Source organism: Tyto alba, unplaced genomic scaffold (assembly GCF_018691265.1).
Source record: "Tyto alba isolate M040663 unplaced genomic scaffold, T.alba_DEE_v4.0 Super-Scaffold_14, whole genome shotgun sequence".
Taxonomy (NCBI): Eukaryota; Metazoa; Chordata; class Aves; order Strigiformes; family Tytonidae; genus Tyto; species Tyto alba.
In genome coordinates, this window is record NW_024881276.1 from 56,534,842 (window position 1) to 56,561,505 (window position 26,664).

The 26,664-nt window shown below is 43.8% G+C and overlaps 1 protein-coding gene across 3 annotated transcripts; it reads left to right on the forward strand.

Moving 5' to 3' along the window:
- The first annotated feature begins 9,494 nt into the window (after nucleotides 1-9,494).
- Nucleotides 9,495-24,716, forward strand: MAB21L3 (mab-21 like 3). 3 transcript variants are annotated; one of them, XM_033001027.2, is made up of 8 exons: nucleotides 9,495-9,922; nucleotides 10,079-10,262; nucleotides 12,131-12,271; nucleotides 14,376-14,447; nucleotides 16,991-17,282; nucleotides 20,104-20,285; nucleotides 21,054-21,248; nucleotides 24,108-24,716. In XM_033001027.2, exons 2-8 carry the CDS (start codon nucleotides 10,215-10,217, stop codon nucleotides 24,339-24,341), a joined length of 1,164 nt encoding a protein of 387 aa, XP_032856918.1. In that variant the 5' UTR covers nucleotides 9,495-9,922; nucleotides 10,079-10,214; the 3' UTR covers nucleotides 24,342-24,716. The 3 variants fall into 3 exon arrangements, with proteins under 3 accessions (XP_032856918.1, XP_032856922.1, XP_032856913.1); XM_033001031.2 differs by having other exon boundaries at nucleotides 9,495-9,696; XM_033001022.2 differs by having other exon boundaries at nucleotides 9,495-10,262.
- Nucleotides 24,717-26,664: the final 1,948 nt, after the last annotated feature.

The window sequence follows — 26,664 nt, forward strand, 5'->3', positions numbered from 1 at the left end:
CCACACTTGTGCTACTGAAAGGTAGCTAAGATATGACAATCCTGCAATCTGTTCTGCAGCTAAAAGTGGGCAGTTTTGTTCATTTCTCTGCACTTTGTATAATCCATGCAGTAGCTTGGCAAAGCTACAATGGGGAATGTCATGAGGACTCATTGAAGGGAAGGCTGACATGCAGATGGGATTACTTGGAAGTCTGCAAGTTCAGAAACAATTAAAAATCTAGTTCAGCTTTATTTTGATTCAGCTGTGGTTTGAGCCATGAACCAGATCCCAAAGATGGAGTGCTCTAATATGGGGGGTGTTTGTTTATTATTTTTTTAGGATTGCTGTTAGCTCTCAGATGCTGCATCTTGCAATATGAGACTCCCTGTCCCTAACCTGTCTTCCAGCTGCTCTGCTTACCAGCCGTGTCAGGACAAGGCGATGCCTTTGCTGATGTCACGATGGAGCCGTCTGCTGGGTGTACTTAATGTAAGCAAAGAAACAAGCATAAGCAGCATACAGGTGCTCTGTGCAAGAAAAAACTACTGAAAAATTAAGTTGTTCAGTGTAGGATAATTCCTCGCTTGATCAACTGCTGCTCCTTCCAAGAGCTCCTGCAAAGCTTTGCCACCTCCCAAAGCTGTTAGTAGCACTTGGGTTTGGTAGAAATCTTCTACCTCATTTTGGGTGGTGGGTGCACCAAAGAGTAGAGACTAACTCTGCACGAGTCCTAGCAATTGACTGACAGTTTCTCTCTCTCCCCCAAATATGAGGCGCTATCTTCTAAACAAGTAAAAGTAGAAGCTGTGAGGGGAAGTGTTGTGTCTACAGTTACACCAGGGAGCCAAATGCGGGTCAATGCAGAGCTCCTTTGTGTGACAGGAGGGCAGTGGGACTCCATCCTTCAGCATGCCTGTACTGCCCTTTATGAAGATCTACCCTGCCAGCTTGAGCTTGCAATGCTGCCTTTTTTTCTACAGTGTTGGTTTCCTGCTCTGCAGTCACCCTTGGTTTTCTGTAACAGTGGAAGTAGCTACTTGTACTTCACATACTGTTTTTTACCTCTGATTTTAAACCTACATCAGGGCACCTCACCAGCTGTGTTGCATATCCTGACCCATGGACACATTTGCAGTGGGTACCAAATACCCACCCTGCTGTATGTTGGTTTTTAAATAGCTGTGGGACTCCAGTGCTTGGCTTGCACAGGTCCTATTCTGTTTGGGTCAAGCTGTCTTTCTGGTTTGTTTGATATTCACTTTGAAATGTTTGATGAACACCTTGTTAAAGGAAGTGGAGAAAAATTCTCTCAAGCCTCTGCAAGCCCCGTCAATGCATATACTACCAGTGCAGTGATTAGGACAGAACCTTTGAATACTACAGCTGAAATCTGCACCAGCTCTGGGTAAGTCACTTTTTCTCACCAAAGTTTGTTGCTCTCTTCAACCCTCCACCCCTACTCCCATCTATAAAATGAAGCCAGTGTGAGTTTGCCAGGTCACAGATTATGTTCAATTAGAGTTTAGAATGATGATGCTGGGCAGGGTGCATCTCTGTTAAAGTTGGCATGAAGAAGTCATAGAGAAATTGAAAATTCCTAGGAAATTAGTTTTTAATATTTTGATCCTTGCATGGTGCATAGGGAGGGTGAGCTTTTGGTATGACGTGGCTTTCAGAAACAGTATACACAAGGGCAGGAGAAAGCAGTGCTTGAACAGTGCTGTTTTCTCAGGGATACTGGGTTGGAATTGAGGGTCCATTATCTTTAAAATTTTGAATTACAGCTGTGGGCATTTGTTTTTTATCTCTGCTAGCCTTTGGTTTGTTAGAGAGCAGTGAATGGAGTAGAAGTTCACTCAAGATCTTTGTTGTCCCTGATAGCAGGAGCTGGACTGAATGACCTGTGAATGCTGAGTGACTCCTATGAATGCTGTTCCTCTTGGTTTCTGACCCAAATTCAGCATGGTGAAAAAGCAGTCCTGCCCTGTCCTCCCAGCCAACTGGTAGCTTGTTTCACCTCCTAAATACACACACACACATATACATCTGTCTGTGCTCCCCTCCCTCCATGAAAGCCCAAGGAGCAAAGAGATGGCTTGCTCCTTCATGGCCTGGCCTGGCCAAGCAACTTGTTCTGCATATTCTCAGTACCTTTATTCTGGGATCCTTTCTCCTCCCCCACGCCTGCTTTCAGTGTCCTGAATCTGCATTTAACTAGTTCTACCCTAGATATCTACCCTGTGTCCTATCACTGCCTGGAGCAGATGCAGGGCAAATGATTGACCCTTCCCTTTGGCAATGTGGCTTTGACTGCACAAAACAGCCAATAAAGTGGAAAGGGCTGGGCAGCTAATTACAGGGATTAGCTTGAAGCGGTGTAGTTTTATGGTCTGAGATAGAGGAGGAAGTGTTTGCTTGAAGACTGCAATTGCATTCCTCTTCCTTTCTCCTGCTGCCTGCTCTTGATGATGACAAGTTTTTAGAAGTTGCTGACTAAATGAACAGCATACACGTTTGCCAGACACAGCTTGGACTGGAAGCTGTTAGCTTGTTTTCCAGTGACTGAAGCTAGAGTGTATAGCAATGCAGGTCATGATCTGATCTGTCTAGAAAGTCTCTGAAGAGACTTGACTGAAGCCTCTGCTGAGATTCTCTTTCAGACAAGGCTGGTTCTCACTAGTTTGTCTGTTGAATCTCTTGATTTGCTTTGTGGTATATATATAATACTTCTAATATAGAGCATCTCTTTTCTCACTTCTGCTGGTACTCTCATTCTCGTCTGTATAGTAATTTTTCCCTCGTGGCAATTGTTTCTCTCAGAGCCCTCACACTAGAATTTCAGTGGTTCTCTCCTCCCCTACTTTCTTCCCACCCAAAGGATGCAGTTGTCTGGCTTTTTCCCTGTACTTTTCTTGAGACGTTTCTACATGTATACTGACAAAATTTTCCTTTATTCCAGCTGCTTCTTCAGATTCTCCTTTCCATCCTCTCCTCAGTGCCACATTAGCTTCGGAACACAACCCAGTGTCCAAGTTGACACATCCTAGGGATCACCTATTAGTTGTAAGTTTGAGATCTATCATCTGTGTGCGTGAGCTGACACAAGCTGAGAAGTTTGATCGGACAGCTTTTACAGTAGATTGGCCAAGATTGTACAAAACCACAGCTGCTTTAATGTGGTTCAAGCTCTTGCACAATGTGGTTGTCTAGTCCTCTTCACTCTGGTTTGGTTTTGGTTTTGTTTCCATCTCACTCCCCTCCCATACAAATGTATCTTCCAGCACTCAGAAGTAGCTCCCAAGGACCAAGCTCTTTGGGTCTGGAGACCCTTCTCAACTGCTTGTTGAAGCTGACTTGTTTGTTCTGCAGTAATTGCATTTTCACCAAGAGAAAGCAATAGATCTTATGGGTATGTAGATGTCATTGGCCTGTGAGATACAAGTCCTAGTTTCTAGTTCTGACTCCAATGAACACTTGTACATTTTTTACTAGTCAGTCCCTGGATGAAGCACATAAACGGGGATGCCAGTCTGAGTCTTCTCTCTCCCAGGTGGGTTTGTGTTGGAGTGACTGTTCTCACTTAGCACTGGTGACTTATTCAATTTGCTTCAAACTGCCATAGGCTCAAGCAGTAAATTCTGAATCGGATCCATTTGGACACAACAGCAAAGTGTAAAAATAATACAAGCTGTTTGTTCTCTGGAGGGCAGCCACAGAAAAATACCAGCTCCTGGAAATGCTGTGGTCCAGTGTAATTCAGGCCCTCATATAGAAAGAGCGTCATTGCAGGCATGCTTCTTGTTTTGGCTCGCAAATCTCAGCTGTGGTCTGTCCCGAAGTTACTGTTCATCTAGATTTAAAGTCCTTTTCTTGACAGCTGAAAATAATCAGTTTACCAAGAGCTGAGCAATCCTATGCTGAGATCAAAAATGAGGCAGCTTTTTTTGCACCTTCCAAGAGTTCCAGTGCTAAATGTTTCTCCAGTTGCACTGTGCTCTGCCAAACATCAGGTTTTCTCCAGATGCCGTTGCTCTAACCACGTGTTTAATTCTGTGAGAGCTTCTTGGTATCAAGTATTTCCTTTTTGTCATTCTGGCCATTTACCTAGGCATATAAATACAAGTGTTGGAAGGCTCTTTTTTTTATGAATGTTGGCCACAGGTAGTTTTTCAAGATGGTGGGACAACCCGATTGGAACAGTAGATCAGTGGTTGTAGTTTAGTGATGGATAAAACATAGTGATAGAGGAAAAATATCATTTGCAGATGCTTGGAAATGGTCTAGTGGAATATTTTATGTTTAAATCATGATGCACTGAACTTGTACTATTTCAGTGAACTTCCAGAAGACCATACATGAATGTAGAACTCAAAATGCCACTTTTCCTGCCCAACATCTCAGTCAACTCTCTGGGCAGCCTCAGAGCTGATGCAGCCAGGGCTCCCAGCTTCCTGCCCCCCTGCCACCCTCTGAGCTGACCATTATGACCTTGGAAATTTCCAGACTCTCTGAATAGCTTACCATACGGGGGGCCAGTGATATTGGCAATATTAGAAGATATGCCTTATGTTTGCTGCCCAGTGGTTTGCTTCCTAACAACGGCTGCAAAACTGACTGGATTCTTGTGAATTTGCTAGTTGAGACTGGTCAGTGGTGAGAAGCAGCATTTTTCAGAATTTTCTGCATCCCCAGCTAGTGATCCTGGAGTGATCACTTCCTTTGGAAATGTTACACTGCAGCCTGAAAAGATTCAGGTTGTAAATAATTTTGGGTTTCAAAACTCTTCCCAGGTCAAGAGAACTCGTTTCTGGCAAAAGCTATCTGCCTTTTTCTGACATGTCCAGTCTGGCCACAAATGGAAAAAAAGATAACAGGCTTAATAAACCACTGGACCTGATCCAATGCTATGCTTAGTTTGGAAAGGATATAAATCTTTAACTTGATATGAAGTGCAGGCCCAAGGCTAATGTGGGAACGTGCGGTAGTGAGAACAAGCAGCATAGGCATTTGGAGCATTTTTGAGCCTGCCAAGTATTGATTGGTGAGGGGTGGGAATGAGTGGAGAAGCATTTCACTTTGGCATCCATGTGTGATTCTGATGCTGTCACAGTGAATTAGCAGCACTTTCTTTTCCCTGTGGTCCATCCCAGGCTTTTGTCATTGAAGCATCCCATTTGCCCATAACTACTTGTTAAAAGACAATGTGAAAAAAAAACCCAAAAAACAAAAAACAAAAACAAATTCACAGAACTTGTGCCCCAAAAAAGCCTGATTATCTTACGCTAGTATCCTCTGAATGGAGACTCTCAACAGCACTGAACCATCACTGCTAAAGACTGTTACAGCATAAATGTTATAGGGTATTCAAGCTAAAATTACTCATTTTGTACAGTCACTTAATCCACTAATGGGGAGAAATGGGGCAACAGTTTAAGAAGGCAAGAGAACTGTCAGAGATTATTATATCTACTGGGATGATTTGTTTTGGTAGTCTCTCTTGACTGAAGTACATGCTTCAGCTAATGCAACAGACTTAATGCCTCTGGTAATTAGAGCAAGTGATGAGTGGTCATTAGCAACTGCAAATTAAGGGTTGTATTTCATCTGGAAGGCAGCATCTTCAGCGGGGCTTATTTGTTGCCACTGCAGATCATCTGTGAGTCACAAGTGGTACATTGGACTGACTCATTTGTGTGATTTAGTAGAGGCTTTTTAATACATGCTTGCTGTTCCGTATGAGTAGTTCTTCTAAATAATTACCAAACAGGAAAAGCCACAATATTGGACTTCCCCATACAGTTAATACTACTGCTTTTATTTACATGAAGTTGGTAATTTTTTTTTATTGTTGTACAGCTCACAGTTCAGATTATTTTTGATTGTAGGTTTGAAATATATTTGTTGTATCTATGAAACTGAAGAGTGAAGAAAGGAAAGCCAGGCAAGCATGGAAAACATCAGTAATTGTCAGTTTCGAAAGATACAAGAGCCAGTATAATACCATTCAAGGTATATATTCACAGAATATTTTCATGTGAGTTTCACATATCCACGATCATATTCAGTTCTGGATATAACCAAAGACATGAATGAAGATGATCTATCATAGAACCAGTATTTTTGCAGACACTAGGAAATCCCTAAATCCTCTTAGAAGAATACTGATAAGCAAATGAAGATACAGGTACAAAGGAAACCAGCTACAAACTGAACTCCATTACAAGGTGCTTTGAGGTGGGCACTGAAATAAAACAAATGGGGGAGGATGTAATACAGCTGAATCATTTCAGATGAACCTATGCATATCAGAAGGCAGTGAACTATGACTTGAGAAGACCAAGATATTGAAGTGTGGCCTAAAAATGCTTGAGAACATCAGGATAAATCAATGGATGCTAATCAAACATCAAGATAAATCAATGGATGCTCATCAAACAGAATCTGGGGGACTGTCTGTGGCCAGCTAGCTGTGTAAGTGATGCTGATAACCTCCTGAGGGACACCAAATTGGGAAGGAAGGTTGCGGTGCCCCCAGCAAGAACTGTCTGGTGGTGACCTTCCCTCTCAGAAGTATGCTCAGACTCCAGTGGGGGCTTAAGCCTCTTTCAAAAATCAGGAGAAAAGGAAGGGATTCAGAGGTGTCAGAAAGTTAGCAATTCTCATTGTGGATATGAATCTCCTTAGAAACAAGTATACTTGTTAAATTAACAAAGCTCAAAAGCTCTTTACAGGGCTCAGATCTGTGATATCTGATGGGTTGTGAGCTAACTAGAACTGAAGAGGCTTTTTCCATTTGCATCTTTATGTTGCTGCCTGGCTTCAGTGGGGTGCTTTGTATCCCCACGAAGCAGTTGTGAAGTTTTCCCATCCATTCGGTCCGTGGCTGCCTTGGCCATCAGGCTGACACCTGGGAGAGCTGGATGGGAACTCATGGCCCTGGCTGGTACTTTGTGGAGACACATTTCTGTGGTAGGCCATGGCCTCCTCTGCTCAGGGAGTGTTAGCAGTGTGGAAGCTGCTCAGAAAGTAACAGTTAGCAAGTGTTCTCCTTCAGTGAACAAAATACGCCTGGTCCTGGAGAAAGGAGGAGAGTCTAAGGAACAACAGGGTTGTTTCTTCCTTCTGTGCTTCTCAAAGAGTGAAGAACAAGAAATAGCCTTTCTTCATGCCCTTGTGCCTGGAGAATTAAGTTGTTGTAGACTCAGAGGAAATGTTTTCTCTAGAAATTGTGTTTATTAGCCTTTGGAGCTTGGGTCCATCTCAGGTTTTCTCCATTTGTAATCTTACTTTCCTATACAAGCACTGCCAGGATAGATACTCCCCGAGAAGGACCAGCCTGGAGCATGGGTTTGCTTCGGTAGATTTTGGTAGTTAACTGGAGATAAGGAAAAAAAAAAAAAAAAAAAAAACCAAAACCCAAACCAATATCTAGAAATCTTGAACTTTTAATGGGGTGAGCTGCAAAAGCCATCACTATTGGCTGAAGTTAGATGAAAGTTTCACTGCAACAGCACCACATCAGCTCAGCAGATCTCACTGGAGGATCCTGGATTCTTCCTACTTTGGGTCTACGTCCTGTTTTATCTCTGCAGATGTTCCTCTCTCTGCACTCCCATTTCTCTGTATTCTTCCCTTCTGATGCAGGTTATTCCCTCCTCACACATGGCCATCTGCCTCTACTTTTCCCCTCTGTTCTGTGCTATCTGGTCCCTCATGTAACAAACAACAAACAGTCCTTGTGCTGTCTGTTTTCCTCAGTGAAGTCAAGACTGGCTGCTGCCTCCCATACCACCATGCTGCATTTTCCTTTACAGAAGGGTCTACTGTCCCTCTAACCTGTACTGTATTTTGCTGTTGGTGTAAGGGCCTTTATTGGTTGCATTATTTTCTGTCAGTCAAATAGTACTCTTTGCATCCTATAAGTAGCATAATAAAATCCACAGGCACTTGGTGCGCTTGTCCATCTGCTATGATCTCCTGCACCCAGTTCTTGTAACGGTTCTTCTCCTTCTCTCTTTCTTTGGATTTATTGAAGTTCAAGGAAATTATGAAGCAGCAAATTCTTACAGCTGGAACAAGGAGTTCCCAGAGCTCAGAAAAGCCTGTGTTTTATGTTAATTTTGATATGGGGTTTCTCATTGCTTTTTACTCTACTATGTCCCTTTGTGCTTTCTTAACAGTGATGGTAAGGGAGAGTTATTTATTCTCTTCAGATGGCAGGAGCAAGTAGGAACTGTTGCTCAGATCCTTGGACCTCAACATAAACTTGGACTTGGTCTTAAATATGCTTGCATGTAAAACAAAAAGACAGTCCTTGTCCAAGACTTTATGCCACCTTCCCTCACTGTGAGGAGGTGGATCTGGGGACATCCAGACCCTCTTGGGGAAGTTCTTCCCAGTAGAAAAGGATTATAAACATAAGGTGTGTTTATTGTATACAAGAAAAATGACCAAAACCACTTCTTCATCTGTCTGCCAGCACCTGTGACTCTTGACAGCTGTCACAAGGAGAGACTTTATAGGTGCAAGAAAGAAAGACCCTTAATCTGTCTTTGCTTTCTAATACACACCTGAGGTTCTGGGTATTAAAGTAATGTATGGTATCAGGAGTGCTAAGGAAGTTGTCTTCTTTATCTACAGCTAGCTGCCAGGGGGTGGTGGGGCACAAGGGAGTTAATGTTTTAGGGACACACTTTTGATGGAATCTGACCATTTAAAAGGCTAATTCTCCTTCGTTGCATGCTCTGCTTGGGCTTAATCCCATCCAACTTGCCTCTGAAAGACCTTCCTACCCTGTTGTCCCACTCATCTTCTTTCAGAAACTGCCTTTTGTCCAGCTGTCCTAGCAGAGCTTGTATATACTGCTAGCTCATCAGATGAAAGAGAGCCAGTAAGTCTTAAAGCGAGCAAGGATGAGTTATGGTTCCCTAAAAATTGGGGGGCTCATTTTTTTCAGTGCCCATCTCCCATGGAAGCTGGTTTGGGAAGTAAATGCCTACATGTCTTTGTGAAGGAGTCCTTGACTCCCTCAGCAAGAAGATGCAGGCAGATGCCTGGGAGGCACAGGGAAAGGTTTGATTCGTAGATTCTGGGGAATCAGATAACCTGCAGGTATTGGTGCTCCATTAATGTACTTAGTATTTGACTGTTAATAAGGAACATCATGAAGGATAACTAGCAATAACAGTGTCTGTCCTGAGGTAGCACCCAGTGCCTACCCAAGTGTTGCCTTTTGCCAGCTGCTGTAGAGGTAATAAATCAGCCAAGGGATGTCAAAGTTCAGTTTCCAGGGAGAAATAATGATTTTACTCAAAAGTGGAGAGTACCTTCCTTAATAAGGGACACTTAGCAGCATGGGGTCTCTTCTCTATACTCTGTCACTCCCCTCTATGTGCTGGTGTACCCTTTTTTCTAAAAGCTACCAGTCCTCGCTGGATCAATGAGGCCTGATCAATTGTTTTTCCCTCTGAATTATCCATATGGGGTTGTTAGCTGAGCTGCTGGCAGAAAGCAAGAGACAGCTTTCTGTCTGTTTACTGTAAAGAAAGCAAAGCAAACTACAGGAGGGGACAGGCTGCAGGATATTTACTGTCAATACAGCCGGAGAGAGAGAGGAGATATAAGGAGAGGGGAGGAGAGGGGAGCAGAGGCTGCACACTGCAACCCAAAGGAATGATCTGAGTGTGAAAGTACCCATGCAGTTTCAGGCGGAAAGTGGGTGGATTGAAGTCAACAAGGGATAGCTGAGAGTGTTTAACAAATGCTTTAGTGAAGGGCTAGTGAGGCAGGGAAGTTCTTGTGGCACGCAGGATAATAATGCTGTGCACGGGTGTACTGAATCTGCAGTGCAATCTGAAAGGTGCTTCCAGACCTGCCCTGAGACAGAGCAGTAGCTGGGATATTTTTGTGTGTGCCTGCATGCAAGACCCACCATTTAAAAGTAATAAGATGAATCATAATGATTGAACTTCAAAAATAATAATTGGAGCTAGTTTTCCAGAGTAGCTGTATGTCACCATTGTAACTCAGACCAGAAAAAAGATTAAAAAAAAATAGGCGTACTTCCTTGCTTCTCTCTCCTCTTCTTCATCCACAGAGGAATTAGGTGACCTGAGCTTCGCAGGTCAAGGAGGCTCTGAGCAGCTTGCTCTGAGTGTCCCTCTACTTCCAGAGGCAGGTGAACGAGTGAAGAGTGAATTCACACTTTAGAGAGCAGAGACGACCATCTTGCCATGAAACCATTCACAGATGAAGATGTAGAAATCTACATCCAGAGCAAGGTAAGGCTTTATCTGTCCAGATTTTCTGTCTCCCACACTAGGTGTTGATTCTGAAGGGTGCCAAACTTGACAGTTAGTTGCTCGCCTGCTGTCTTCATTTCTGAGACAAGACTGGGTGAAGTTTCATGGGAACTGTATTTCTAATGAGACTTCTAGGTTTCTGTTGCAGAATGTTGTCAGGGATCTCAGCTGGTAGCCTAATTTTTCAAGGTGCTTGTCCTCTTCTTCTTTAGAATTTTTGTTCGTGATCTAGAATTCCAGATGTGAGACTAACTATAATTCTATAATTGCCAGCATCTAATCTAAGGAAAGGTCTTTCCCTCTCTCCCTGTCCAGTGGTCTTGGCTTGACGGAAACAAGACCAAAATCACACCAGGAGCTGTCTCTAAGCCAGATACATGTTGGAACTAGAGAGAGAGAGATAGATATTGTTAGAATTCACCCATCGGTCTGTCACCTCAGCTAAGGATACATCTCTATATACCATGATTAAAATAACATGTCTCATTAGCACTTGCAGGCTGGAATCACATTTTCTATTTTATGAGATATTCCAGCACTTGATTTTTTTTTTCTTATTATGAAATGAAGTAAAACAGAATAAAATCATCAGTCAAACAGTGCTGTTTAATAAAAGTAACTGTAAGTGAGCCATAACATTTTTTAAAGCTGATATGCTTCATCACAGTACTTGGCTAGACCCTATTTTATAGTCTGCTTTCCCCGACAAAATGCAGGACACCAAAGTGAAAATTATTTCAAAATGGAAAACTGTAAGACTTTCTCATCTATAAAGGATGAAATATTCTAGTACCATGAAGGGGCTGATAAAAAAGGTTTATTTTCTCTATGGAAATGTTTTGGTGACATATAAGTGTATTTCTGTGAGAACTTTCATCTTCAGCCATGCAGTGTTGTGCCCTCTGCATAGGTTATTCTGGATGAATAAGTAATGAAGAATATGTTCACAAACTTTGTTAACAGTAGTTGAATCTCCTTCTCACTTTAGTAAATGTGTAAGGATCTTTGGGAAATATTTAAATGTCCTTTATTAACATGGTTCCTTTATGTTCCTCCTGTTGAATCTCCTTGTTTGGATTTTGACCATCTCTTTACGTTCTATTATTTTTAGTTGTGTGTGAAGATTCAGGTTCATCTTATATTTTTGAGTTGTCCATCCTTCACCTAAGCTTTTCCAAGACTCAGACCTTTCACTGAAACAGTTTTCAATAAATAATTATGCTACTACTGTTTGAATTGAAGAACCATCCATCAGGTTACATAAACATTTAGTCCCCGATAGGACAGGCTTCAAAAATTTCTCACCATCTAGGAGCAGACTCTCATCTGTACTTCAGATATGAAGCCAGTATGGATACCTTCAACATATAATGTAGGCATCTAAATGCTGCCACATACACCTGTAACCTGACTAATGCACAGAGTATCTGTAATTCTTGAAGTCTTGTCAGCTCTTGGAATGATAGTTATCCTGGATCTGAAAATGGCTGGTATATGCCGGGGAATAACTGTGTATTCTGCATCAAATGGATAAAGAGTGAGACTGTAGCTGGTTGATAGCAAATTTCTCCACGTCATGAACTCTTTCTATTCTATCAATGGTATTGGCATGGAAATATCAATTAATGCTCAGCAGCCTTGAGTATTGGCCCTTTGGTGTTTACCAGCTGGTGTTTACCAGCCCTGTCTCATGGTAAGTTGGTTGTAACACACAGGGAATGATGTTTTATTCCCAGTGCAGCACAGGCACAAATGTTTCAGGATGCTTTAAGCTGATTGTCTATTTCCCACTGGAATAAAAGACTGCAGTTACCTGTAATGTGAAGTGTCTTTCTTGGAACTGACAGGTGGAACAGAGAAATTATCTGGTTTCCAAAGTAGTGGAGGAGGTGCAGAAAATCATCCAGGAACTGACTGCAGAAATCAGCTATAAGGCTATGCGATTCCAGGCTATCTCCAACTCTGGCATTCACAATGAGAATATTAAGGTATGAACAAGAGCTCCAATATACTCTCTGGAAGCTTGTAGGTAATCAGGAAGCGATTTCTCCATTGTGTGTTTGCATGGACAGGTACCTCACCCAAAATGCCACAGACAATGCGTTGACAGTTCGCTGTGGAAGTTCTAGTTATTGCCTGGGTCATAGGGACTTACGGACATCTTACAACTAGAGCAGCATCAGAGAGGGACGGATAAATGAGGCAGAGCCTCTTTTTACAGCTGCTGTTTTTACGAAGGGCGTCTATTGCCAGAGCTGTCAATCTGCAAGCAGAAGCCAGAGCTCTTTGGGAGACAGAAAGAAAAACTTGTACAGCAGTAACATGAGAGGAAAAAAATGCTCATGCCTTCAAGAGCTATGACTCATGTTTTTCACAGGTGGAAAACCTGTCAACTCAGTAAAAAAATGAAAAAAATATCAAAAATCATTCTTCCTTTATGAACATTAGAAAGCTCCCTCAGAAAAATATGCTATTTTTTTCTTGGTCATGGATCGGAACTTCTTTTTTACTGTGAAGAGATATTCTTATTAGTGGGAGAAGTTAAATGCCTCCCCAGTTTAGACCATCAGATACCAAAATAATAATGTCCTGTCCCAGCTGCGACAGGAGAAGACTGGTTATTTCTTGTGACTACTTAACACAAGAATAATTAGTGTAAGGATATAAGAAACAATCATAGCAATGGCAACTTCAGATGAAAAATATCTTTTTCATCTGAACTAGTTTACATACTCTGTCTATGTCAATCCTTAGACTAAAATGCAGCCAGTTATGGATCAAAGCACAGCAAACATGAAAAAGCATGAGGCAACTTTTGCAGTGGTCTAGGATTGATAGGGAATAACTCTGTGTGTATCAAGCTGCTGGAAGGGTATGGAAGTGGAGACAGAATGTAATCATCCAATCTGAAATGTGGCTATTGCTCTGAGGACAAACACATTCAGATTTATATTTTTCTGGAATTTTGCATATCCTGGGGCATGTGGTCTTGCCAATAGGAATGACCACGGTGACATAAAATGGTGCCACAACCTGGTCCATGTGTTCCTTAGTGACATAGTCTGTCATCTACCTCTCATACTGGAACAAACCTGCTTGGCTAATGAGGTCTGACAGGACCAGGGTCAGAGTAAAATTGCTGTTCTGGAAAACAAAGCAGAACAAAACCAAGGCAATATATTCTGAGCAGTAATTTGGTATTATGGTAGGTTGATCCGAACAACTTCGGTTTAAAAGAAATCCTCAAAATGTATTTTCTTACAAAGTGGCAGATTTGTTATTTATACTTAATGGAACCCAGTGCTATAAATCTGTGGAAGTCATACTAGCAGGGCCTGGCTAACTTTGTCCTGCAGGTATGGGGCAGCAAAGAAATGGTTAGTAAGAAATTTTTTTTTTTTTTTTGGTTTGGGCCATTCTGCTTCCAAAAACTAGAATCTTTAATATAACTGATGACATAACTCAACCTAGAGGAGAGTTGTGTCAAGGGAAGGCCAATATATTAACTATTCCATGTTTAATTTTGCAACATCTTTTTTTCTGTCAATTAAATTTACAGTGACTTTTCAGAACTTTCAGCTAAAGGAATTAACTTAACATGGTGAAGGGTCTAGATTTGTTGAGAAGCTACAAGTCTTCTAAATATGCAGGGATGGTGGGGAATATATAAAAAAGTCTTTAGATATTCAATGTTTTTCTGTAACCTGGGGGACAAAAAGTCAAAATCTTTAATAAAAAGGTTGAAATAAAATTTAGATGGGCAAAATGGAATATTTTATTTTTAAAACTTGTGTTTGTTTTAGTTGCAGCCCACCATTTTTGCAGCTGTCAACTGTGCAGGGCTGATGAAAAAGCTGTGGAGGCTTCAGTAAGGCATGATGAGCAGGCTGGAGTCCAGAGAAATTACTAGTACAGCACTGACCGATGGTATCGCCAAGTGTTTAACTCTGTAATCGTGGTGGAGGGGGGTGGAATTTTCCTTTAACAAATAGGCTCAAAGGATGCTTGCAGCTTTGCTCTGTGAATGAATGACCTGGTACATGCTTTCTCTCTGTTCTGTGTTCTTCTTGTTTTCCTTTCTGCTTCTCTCAGGATCAGCCAGCTTTATTGGCCAAGTGGTCAGCTATGCTTCGGGGGAAGCGCCCATTCCACCCATCCATCCAGGTACAAAGCCTTCCTGCCAGCCGGTGCCTGCCGGTCCGTGTGCCTGCTACCTCCTCACTAGCCCTCTTCTCCAGACACCTTCACCCACCTAACCGATCCTCCTATACTATTTCATCCTCCCCGCAAGAGACTTGCTTTTTTGCTCAAAGTGTAAATATTTTATTTCTAACCTAATGCCTCTGCCTCCCTGGGACGTCCTGGCCAGGATCACAGGAATGAGGCTGTATTCAATTTGCCCAGCATACTGCAGGCAGGTTTTTAATACAGCAGAATTGGCCATAGGCTACACACCCCAGAATTTGAGGCTCTGGTGTAAGCTTGTGACTTGCTGGGGCCCATGGTCTGCATATGGTGTGTAGGACCGTCGTGTGACAGAGCATAGGTGTGGGACTAGGATTTATTTAGGCCAAGAGGCCACCAGTGGCCCAGCTTTGCAGTGCTACCCCCAGCCTTGTGATTTCTGGTGTTTCCTGGTAAGCCCCAGGTGGAAGGCCCTTGTGACTTGTATTTGAAAGCATTGGCATAAAACCTGCAGCTCTCCCCTTTAAAATCTGTGGGTGTCAGTGCATACAAGTCAGCATCTTGGGATGGGAAGGAATGGTCATTTATCTGCAAATGTGGCTGAGGGAGTGAGATGAGCAGTAACTGCATGACAGCCATTGTATTTTTTTTTCCTTATGGAGCCAGCACATCATCCCTGAGCTGCTCATGGGATTTCTCAGCCCCACCAAACCTGACTTGTGCAGCTCAGCTTGGTCTGCAATGTCATCCTTCTGGTGTTTCCTTCGTCATTTCTGTGCTTCTTGCTGGCCATCTTTTATATTTCAAATCTCTTGCCAGGGACCAGAGGAGACCGGCTGCTCCCTGTGGAAGGGGGAGCCGGGAGGTGAGCGTGGCAGCGTGGCAGTGCCTGCCCCACGGTCCCCGAGTCAGGCAGACCTCGGGAGGGCAGATGGGGTCAGCTGAGAATCTGGATTGTCGGGCAAGTCTGTGCTGATAAGGCAGGTCTGAGGTCAAGCCAGGAGCACTCATTGGAGTCAGGATCGGGCCCGATGATGGTAACCAGGGTCAGATACAGTCTACTGATTGCCAGGAAAATCCATAGTGGCCGGGTAGGTCTGAGGTCAGGCTGGGAAGGCAGATTGCAAGCAAGACAACAAGGTCAGTGGCCAGGCACAGGCATGGCTGTCACACAGCTGGAGACCAGCCCTCCTACAACATAGCCTGGTGCTGAGCTGAAACGGGGGTCCCAGCCCCATGGGCAGAAGGTGTGGGTAGAAGCCCCAGAAAAGCTGTACCATCAAAGCCTGCTAGTGCCCTCAGGACCCTGGCACCTCTGCAGTAATATTTTAAACCAGCTGAGCTACCAGGAAGGCCAACCAGAATGTTTTGGATTATTACAAGAGAGTAGCAGGGGCATTTCATTCCCTTCGAGGTAACCACCTTGCAGCAACATTTGTCATTTCACATCCTGCTTGTGCAGCAGCTTCACCTTATTAATGGCAGTTTAAGTTTGGCTTGGTAGCAAGTGGAGTTAAAGAGCTTCTGAGTCAACATGGTAGAATACTGAAGGAGTTTGAACGCCCTCTCAAAATACTTGGGGCCACAATCGCCAGATGATTCCAAACTAGTGTTTGGAGATGTTTGGCTATGCCCTGGGCCAGCAGGAGATTTCATGGTATTTGTGTCACCTTATTCACTGTTTGCAAACACTGATTCAGCATTGGTTTTATTGGAAAATGGTCATTCCCAAACTGAGGTCTTGCAAACCAGCCTGGTTGTGGGTTTGTTACCCATTGGTTACTGCTCCCAGCCTTACACTGTTTCTGGCTTCTGCTCAGCAGGAGATGCAGTTTCATACAGTACGGCTGGCCAAGACCTGAGTTTATTTCTGAGAGTGCCACTGCCTGTGCAGGCTCAGGCATGTCACTTGTCTCACATCTCTGTCTCTTCAAGGACAGTCATGCAGAGTGAAACACTTGTAAAATGAATTGGCTATAGTCTTATTTTACTAATGTCTGTTGTAGACTTTGAAAGAGATCAGAAAAGTGCCCTTTTTGCCATAGTTACTACTACTATTGAGCTCTGGGCTTATCTCTGGTAGCTATTCTGAGGTAATAACTTGCACTATTTTGTTTCCCTTTGCTGGATCTCAAAACAAGCTCTGTGATTGCTTTCTTGCTCTTTGTAAGCTGCTAGTTATTACAGCTCATGTAAGTGCAGTCTAGAAATAACAAGGAATGGGGGAAACCATGGCAGATGTGGTGGCAAGTCAGTCAGTGCACTCTTGTCCTCTGTGGGCCATGGCTGTCACATCAGACTCCTTCTAAGACAATTTTCTTTTAGTCTGTGTTATCTCCAAAGTAACCTTGAGACAGGCATGGAACGGGTTCTGGATGTATTCAGTTTTGCCCATCATACCATTGCTTTTCCTTCTCTTCAAAGCCCACAGTTTTACCCATTACTTCCTTAACCCTTTTTTCATACTTCAGGCTCATGGATCTGCCCTTGTCTCCTCTCTCAATCTCTCTGCACTCTCCTAGGTCTTAGCACCCAGCCAATTTCTCATCACAGTCCCTCTGCGTGGCCTGACTGGGTACAGGGAGTGCCAGGTACGGCACTGGCGTTATTACACTGTGCAGGGAGCCAAGCTCCTCTCCTCCGTGCGGGACCCTGAGGAATTGCATCAATGGCTAGAGGTGGAGCAGTTCTCAAAAAGCCTTCAGCAGTGGCATGAAACGGACGTGAACATCGAAGGTGACCTGGTTCCAGCCAAAGTCCTAATCGTCTTCCGGGAGCTGGTGGAGAAGTCGATTATCTCCTGTAACCTCTCCAGTGAGTTTGGTGGGGACAGGCATAAGGGGAACTGGCTGCCTTCTGCAGCTGATAGAGGGAAGCCATCACACACACAAGGTGTTTGGCTCACATGATCAGAAGTTAAGAAACCGCAAACCTCTCCAAAATCATGTAGCCCATTACAGTGATGCATGTAGACCTGCACTGAAAATAGAATTAATTGTTCTTGGGCTCTTCATACCCAAGACGTTGCTCATTTAATAGCAGTTTGGGTAGGGTCTCCAGCAACATCACCCTCACAGTTCAGCTGAGATGCAATGCAGATTTTCAGAACATTTAGGAATTTGTTTGGGAAAAATCTTTTTCTACAACAGCACCTGCAATATATCTAGGCTATCAAGGAAGATAGTATAGGAAAATTGGATACAGAGAAGGGGTATGAATCAGTGGAGAAAGTGCTTGAAGATGCATACGGGGCAGATGATGCTCTGAGGAAACCTTAGCTGCCCATAGCTTTCCATCATGGGGTGGTGGCAACTAAGTAGAAGGATTTTAAGCAAAGTCTGTAGGACAAGTGCTCTTTTCCCCAGTGTCCAGGCTACTCCAGTCCTTCTCAGCAGAACTGGACTGGGGAAGTTTGCTTTCAGTAATGGTGCTGATCCCTCTGTGAGCAATTCAGAGTGCCTGGTTATCTCCAGTGGCTATTTATACTGGAACTTCTGGTCACTGACATAATGCAATCAGTGGTGCGTGCAACATGCCATCATAGCTGCAACATCTGTAGCAAGATGCTGAGTGAACAGTGATCCTCATGCTTAATTCTTGACATTCTAGAGGTGTGCTATAGACCAGCTCATGACCACTTGGCTTGGTCCAAGATAAATAGTCGATGTCCATCTTTTCACATTAAGATGCTGTGACATGATCAAATCCAGACTGTGGTGCCTTTTGTCATAGCATGTTTCCAGGATGACTTTACTCAACAGCAGCCTGATATGGGTCTTCTGTATTGCAGAGAAATAGGAGCCATTTCCACTCATCTGATTGCACTCTGAATTTTAGTCACAGGAGAAAGCTTGTTAAAGCCAAGCCGAGCTAGATCATTACATTCTTACATGAAATATTTGCTATCATAGAAATGGAAGAGTTGATGGGGGTGAAATTTCAACATGGAGGCTCACAGAAAAGACCAGATAGAATGGGCTTCCATCTGAGGGTTTACTTATGCGAAAGTCATTGTGTTGAAGTGAAAACCTGCCATTGTGTCTAGCAGCCGTACATCAAATTATTGAGCCAGGAGAGGTACTTCCGAGGGACCCAGGGAGGGATGTTTGGGATGATGATTCTGATGCCTTTTTTGTAAGACCAGTTGGGAGGAGACTGACACTGAGGAGATGAGCTAAGATGAAGTCAGGAGGAGTAATTACCAATTTTGTTAATTTCTGTGGAGAATGAACTTTCATCCCACAGTACAACTAAAGTTACAAAAAAATTTCCCTGATTTCATTGTTTCCCTATTTTTTAATTCTTTGAGCACCATGAAAACCAGAGTTTTTGAGGTGTCTCACTTTTCATTGGTGGAAAAATAGGTAGCACAACTGTGATGCTTTTGGAAATGCTGTGAGTATATTTACATGCTGACACAGCAGTTGCTTTAATGCATGTTGGCTGCTAGGGATCCCTGCTAAGGGCTTGGGAGCAGTATAGTTCCTGTTTTGGTGCCAGGTTTGGCTCAGGAGGGAAATAGCATGCAGATTTTACTGAAAGTTATAAAGTTCTGGTTGGGATGGACTCCACTATTTGCAAGGTAATTCGCTCCTGTGCTTCCTGGAGGAGGTGCTAAATTACCACTGGGAGTAGGCAGATACTTCCTCTGTGAGGGTAGATTATGTCCATCACTGTCCCTTCAAGTCTGTTGTGTGGGCTCCTTGTGGAATTGCTCCTTAGCCCATGCCAAACAAAATGAGGTGGGTTAACACACCGTTATTTAACCTGCTTATGGTAATCCGCTCTGTCTTTTATTTCAGTAGGTTAGAGCATGATTGTGCAATTGGCTTGTCTGGCAAAGTTGAAGAGACAGGGATCCTGCCAAAGTGACAGGAAAAGCTGGGGCCAGAAACTTCTTCCATGAGCACAGCTGGACCAAGTCCATTAGTTGCAGCTTTCATTCCTTTCTGCTCTCTTAGAGCATGTTGTTTCTGGAGATGAGCCACTCTTCTTTCACTTGAGGAAACTTCTTTCCTCCAAATCACCATGGAACTAACTCTTTTTGACACTCAGCAGTCCCAGTGAGGCAAGCAGTTAGCCCTTTTTGTATGAGTGCTCTACACAACAGGCCATAAGTTCTGGCATTGTCTTCTGTGCAAGTGCATCTCCAGAAACAAAATTTACAGGTACCCCACAAAACATTCTGAATGACCGGCAAGAGTAAATCATTTGGTCTGATCACGGGTTCTCTGAAGAAATAAGGAGATCTTGAGATACAAAGTGTTCATCTGGTGCCCTTGAATCTGCAGTAATGTCCTTGTTGTAATGTACCACTAGAAATGTTAGGTTGCACCAGTTATCTGTCTGTGTTTTTAAGAAGCTGGTCCTAGGATTTAAGAGGACCCACAGAGGAAAACAAAGGCAAGGTAACTGAGCGTAAACTTGAGAACTTAGTTGTTCCTTCATCTTCTTCTTGTTCTCATTCTCCAGGGGAGATTAAAATGATAAGTTTTTTCTTGTATTCTGCTTATGGCATTGAAGAGAAAGTGTTGAGACGGAACAATAGAACTGCAAGGCCCTAGACAGCCCTTTGCTTGGCTTGTGGAAAAGGACCTTTTCCTCTTTATTACCATCTCTTGCTGTTTATTCACAGATAAAGTGACGGTGCTGGAGAGCTTCAGCTCAGTAGTCCGGGTAGCTGTGGAGACATCAGAACTCCAGGTCGAGGTGGAGCTGGTCCCTGCTGTGGAGATTCCAACTTGCTGGCCCGAGAAAGCCCGGTGGCCTCGCTGCCTTAAGCGTTGGCCTTCCCAGGAAAAAGTGCAGTGCATCAAGGTGAACAGTGTAAAAAGCACTATGAACTCTGCCAGAATTTACCTCACAGGTGGCTGACAGTGGTTTCCTAACTGAAAGACTGCATTGTTGGAAGGTGTATTCTCTAGAGAAGCAATATTTCAAAGTATTTTGTCAGATTTTATTGGGGTGTTTTTTTCCACCCTTACGGTGGAGAATTCTGTGGAAGAAAACTGCATTAACTGTTTATTGCATGAGTCTCTTGCACACAGCTCTGCCTGTGTAGCTCAGCGTTCATGTGTATCATTCCTGCTGTTCTGTCCTGCCTCATGAAAGCCTTCTGCAAATGGGCCACTGTCTTGCAGTTTTCACTCCAGCCGAATCCCATCTTTCCCTACAAAGCTCATGGATGGATTCTGCCACCTCAGCTCAGCCCCAGCTGCCATGTTCCTGCAGGGTCCAGTTACACCTTCCAGTCCTGCTCCCCTCCCATGCACGACCTGCTGCTCCATGGCAAAGTGCCTGCAGAGCTGTGCCTCTGCTTTAGTAGCACTGCTGGTACTGCACCTGGTGGCTCCAGAGCTGGATCTCCTGGGAGTAATTGATGTCAGCACAGGAGGAAACCAAACAAATTGCACAGTCATTTGATGAGGAATTAGGATGGGAGCATGACCCATGTTTGCTGCCTCGGCTAATCCCGCTTAGAATACCCTTCGGAGAAATGTCACACACCCTTTTTGTAACATCCCTCTGCGTTTCTCGGAGAAGTTTGCCTTTGATCTGGTGTCACACTTCCCCTTTTGTCCACAGTCACTTGGTTTCGACCTTTTGGCCCGCTCCAATTATCACTGGCAGCTGTGCTTCTCCCGGGCTGAGCATATGCTGATGGAAGGACTTGATGAAGATGGTGGTTGTCGCCTGAAGTGCTTCAGGGTCATGAGGCAGATGAAGGAAGATGTCTGGTGTGCTGGAAATAAGCCTGTCATCACAGCTTATCACCTTCAGGTAGGCTTCACCATGATACCAAGATACAGTCTCACTATCTGTTGCAGGTGCTCCCATCCAGTAATGTCAAAATATCATGGCATAAATCACTGTAATGTCTCTGTAACTTCTAAGGTAACTGTCAAAACTGCAGTACCATTTCCTTGCTTTACAGTGGCAAGTAGTTCAGTAAATATATGTTTCAAACTTCAACAAGAAACTAAAGCATGTCGGAACATTGTGATTGCAGCAACATAAATAACGCTAAGAGTTGAGGCTCCTGCTCTCTTTTGACTTGACACAGGCATTGTAATACTGTCTTTAACCACACAGTTACCTCCTGCTTTTTGACTATCCCAGCTGTCCATATCCATCTATCTGTCTGGAGGAAAATTGTGTATTTGCCTTTATGGATGTGCACCAAACAAAGTTCTCTTAGGTGAGCGTTATTTCATGAATGAGGTGCAAACTGACAGTTCTGCTGTTGTTTCACCTGGGGTGGAAAGGGAAGAAAGAGGTAAAAGAGTGGTAGCATCCTCCCTGCAAGTTCTTCAGGGTTCAAGATGGCTTCAAACAACATTTGTGAAGAAGAGGGAGAAGGCTCTGCTATGGCTGTGTCCCCACATCTGACAGTTGCAGACACTGATGGGCCACAGGCAGCACTTTTTATGAGACAGTAGAGCAATCCTGTTTTCTGGGCCTCCATCCTTCTGGAGCTGCCAAGGAGAAGCTGTTCTTCTCCCACCTTGAAGCCTCAAGCCACCAGGCTTCCACAGTAGTCACTGATCTTCTGGTGTCCAAAACCAGATGCAATGCCAAGACTTCTCCTAAAGAAAAGGTTGTGACCATCAAGTGCTGTTACAGTCATGGGACTAATCTAAGTCAAAATAGAGTCAAAAAAGAATTAACGAGGTTGGTCGTAGCTTAACAGAATGAAAAATTTCTTGGTGCCTGTAAGAACAATCTGGTGGAAATACTGCCATAGGTAGGAGAAAGTGGAAAATCATTTAACCATTAGTAGCAATCTCTTTTTCTGGCTCAAGGAGAAGAGGTCCAGGAAGTGCTGTTGCATGGACTCTTGATCAAGATAAAAAGCTTTTTAGAAGCTTTTCAGTTCTTCACTGTAGCTGTACTTCAGGCTTTTACTGCAAGAAAGGATTGGTTTACCAGACAGAAGGAATGCTTCAACAATACTTACATTAAAAAAAAAAAAAAAAAAAAAAAGAGAGAGAGAGAAACAGTCGGTTGAAAAACCAGCAGCTGAGGAGAGGCTCAGTGTTAGTTTTTTTTCACTTATTAGGTTTCCACTGTCTGAGGTGTCTAACAGTTATGATTAAATAAGACTCCACATGAAAAAGGCCCTTTATGACAGAGGAAATCTTTCCCCTAGGAGTTGTGAAAGCCTTCGAGGATTCAGTAAGCACGCTCAACATGCTTATCTCCAGGATCAGGAAGTCTGAAAAGGCCTAGGTACATTTTGAAATCCAACTCCATGCCTCCGGTAGACAGCTATCTGTTAGGAATGGTTTAGTAAATGCTGGGGATAGATTACCTGTTTGGCACATGGCTGGAAGAGCAGTGCTACTTTCCTTGCTTCCAGAAACTTCACTGCAACTGCTACCCATGGATCTTGCTGAATTAGTTTTAGTGTGACAAAAGGTAAGTGTCCGAGGAGTAGCTCTCACAGAGTTACATCTTTAATTCCTCACTATGTTTTTTGTTTCCTGGCAACATTAAAAAAAAAAAAGTCTTTGTGGTTATTGGATCTGTGAAAGAAAACATTGTCCACATTTGAAAAGCTGTCTGTGAAGAAATTTGTCTAACTATTGCAACGCCTACTGGAAGAAAAAAACAAACCAGGCACTCCAGAATAGTATGGATTATTTTGATTAAATTCTACCTCTGAAGAAATAGGAGTTGAAGGCTGTAGTTTGGCCACATCTCAGCATCTGTGGGTCTCTTTTTGGGTTGCTGAATCTACAAAATAAAATTGGGATTCAGAGGACACTAAGGAACTTATCAGAATTATTGAACCCAAGATGGGTGACTTCGTAGTTTTAAAACTGATTTCAGGCTGACCAAGGCAGTCAGTATAGCTTTTTTGTTACAATAAGTGTAAGTAGCTCCAGAAAATTCTTCTCAATCATAGGAAAGTCTGCAAAAATGCAACATGAGCAGCGTAGAAATATTATTATGAGAGGAATAATTATATGCATTTTGTTATTTTAACTGCATTTTGTTATTTTAACTAGGGATTTCTCAAATGTAAAATCACATAAAATAAACTTGGGGGAATAGAACACAGTGCATGCTGTTAGTATCATGTGCCAGAAAAGCACAGGCTGCACTTGATCAGAAAGCATGCCCTGCACCTGCAAGAATTGCTTGAAATATCTGTTTGGGATGCAGATCTGTGTACATCTTCAGTACAAATACAGCTGAAGCTAACAAATTATTGTGTTAATCTGGTTATTCTTCCCTCCCTCCTTGCACCTACTGGCTTCTACACTTGTATAACAGACCGTTTTCTACAGCTGAAAATGCCTGGCATTTCTACAGAGGCTCCCGCTGGAGTATGGCAAATAGGCTAAGATCATTTTAGCAAGACCATTTTCCTTGGGCTCCTGCTGCAGTCAGTGGAGTGGGGGTCCTCTGGGGAGAGATCCTAACCAGGCATGTCAGAGTGGCTCTTCCTGATCCCCAGAGGAGGCTTTAGTTGTGATCCCTCCGTCGCAGGAATGTTAACACGGGGAGATAGCAATGCAAGACTCTGATTTCCAAGGCTGTCAGCCATTTACCAGCACTAAAACTGCCTTAGTAAGCTGTGTGAGCCCTCGACAGAACCTCTAACACTTCTTCTCTCCCATCTGCTTCTTGCAGACAGTGCTATTCTGGACGTGTGAAAAATACCCACGCACCAAGGATTGGCGCTGCTTCCCTGAAGCCTTTCTGAGGCTGGTACAGAAACTGCACAAGTGTGTAAGCCAGCACTTCCTCAAGCATTACTTTGTCAAGAACACCAATCTGCTTAAATATGCCAACACCAGTGACCTGGACCTGGTGGCCAGCAAGCTCGCAGTCTTCTTGGAGAACCCTGTCTTCTGCCTGGACTAAGGCAGGAAAAGGTCTTCTCACCCCAACCCTGAGCTGATCCCCCACCTTCTCTCCCCACCTGTGGTTGTTCTTCATGTCCTTCCAGTAGATGCTGCAGCTGGCTTTGTAAGACAGTTGGCACATGCAGCGTGAAAGAGAAGTGTCAAGCTGGCAGCAGTGGGTGGTGCAAACTGATGGGAGGTATCGCTTGATGCCCAGCTGATCTAATTTGCTTTCAACAGCGACAGCCTGCCTGGAAGCTACAGCCAGTGAAACCCAACTTTCTGTGTCAGTCAGAGCAACTGCCTTGTTCTCTTGTCTCTAGTCTTGTGGCACCTCAGCAGAAAGGCAGAGCAATGAAGTCTCGCCCTGCTGCCTACTGGCTGTGTAACCTAGCACATGTATTGTTGCTGCCTCCCCCTTTCTCGCAAGGACAGCAGGTTTAATTCCCTGCTTACCTCGCAGGCCAGCTCTGCAGAAGAGCAGAAGAACATTTCTGAGGTGTACTGAAGCTGGAAGCTTTCTTAGAGGCACTTCAATGCCTCCATCTCCAATTATATGGGATCCTGCTCCAGTACGAAGACAACCATGGTGCTCATGTTGAATAGCTCAAGGCAAGCTAGAGCAGGAATGGTGGTTTTTGCCACCTCCTCGTTTTTCTCTCCTTTACTACTTCCATTTTTATTCCAGTTGCTTCAAATATGTTTTCTTCGTGTTTGCCTTTGCCAGTTGTGTTAGTGCCATACAACCAGGGGGCTTTGCTGGAGCAGATTTCACTCCCACCCCTGGGTTCATCCAGCAGGCTGGAGGAGGAGCAGGTCTTTCCCTAGTTGTTAGCACCCACGTATTTTTGGGTGGTGCACAGAAGGACAATATTTTTCAAAGGTTGTTAGCTCCAAAACCCCCAGTGCTTTGAATACTACAGATGTTTAAAAAGAAAATCAGTTTTAGTGTTTTAAAGAACAGAGTTCTAGAATGAGTATAAAGAATGTTGGTTATAATGTTATTAAATCACTGAAATTAAACCAAAGTGGGCTTTTTTTTTTTTTTTTTTTTTTTTCCTTACACCTGCCCAGGAAAGTAAATAAGCATCTTCTTTGCCAAAGGAGGTGGCAGAGATAGGATTTGTAGCCTGTACTCCATCAGTTGACAGCCTGCAAGATGAGCATCCATGGCAGAGCATCTCCCCCTTGTGTCAAATCGTGGTTTAACCACGTATCTTTAGTACAGCCTCTGCTTTATGGCTTAATTTTGTGTGCAGGAGTGTGTTCACCAGTCCATGGGGCCAGGTGGGATTCACCCAGGTACTGAAGGAGCTAGTGGGTGTTACGGCAGGACCCCTCTAGACCATGTACCAAAGGCCTTGGGAGTCTGGGGAGGTCCCCGCTGACTGGATGCTGGCCAGTGTTATTCCAGTCTACCAAAAGGGTCTACCAAAGAAGCCAGGGAACTACAGACCTGTTAGTCTAACCTCAGTTCCTGGAAGAGTTATGAAGATTATATGGGGAGCTACTGAAGGGCATTTAAAGACTAATGCAGTCATCAGGCATGGTTAGCATGGGTTCACAAGGGGAAGGTCCTGTCTAACTAATTTGATATCCTTCTACGATAAGGTCACCCGCTTGTGGGTGAAGGGAAGAGGGTGGGTGTAGTTTTTCTGGATTTTAGTAAGGCTTTTGATACTGTCCCTCAGAGCATCCTTCTGGACAAGCTGTCCAACTGTGGGATGAGCGGGTTCATGTTGCGCTGGGTGAAGAACTGGCTGAAGGGCAGAGCTCAAAGGGTTGTAGTGAATGGGGCCACATTCAGCTGTTGGCTGATCACTAGTGCTGTTCCTCAGGACTCAATTCTAGGGCCAGCCCTGTTCACTGTATTTATCAGTGATCTGGGTGCAGGAGTTGAATGCACCGTTAGCAAGTTTGCTGGTGATACCAAACTGGGAGGTGCTGTTGACTCTCTCGAGGGATGAGATGCCTTGCAGAGGGATCTAGATAGATTGGAGCACTGGGCTCTGATGAATGGGATGAAATTTAACAAGAGCAAATGCTGGATTCTGCTCCTGGGACAGAGTAATGCCATGCACAAGTGTAAACTGGGAGAGGAGTGTCTGGAGAGCAGCCCTGCAGAGAGGGGTCTGGGGGTGCTGGTCGGCAGCAGGCTCAGTGCGGGTCAGCAGTTGTGCTCTGGCAGCTGAGAGGGCAAACCCCATCCCGGGGTGCACCAAACACAGCACGGCCAGCCGGGCAAAAGGGGTCACCATCCTGCTGTATTCAGCGCTGGTGCGGCCTCACCTTGAGTGCTGGGTGCAGTTCTGGGCCCCACAATTTAAGAAGGATGTGAAAGT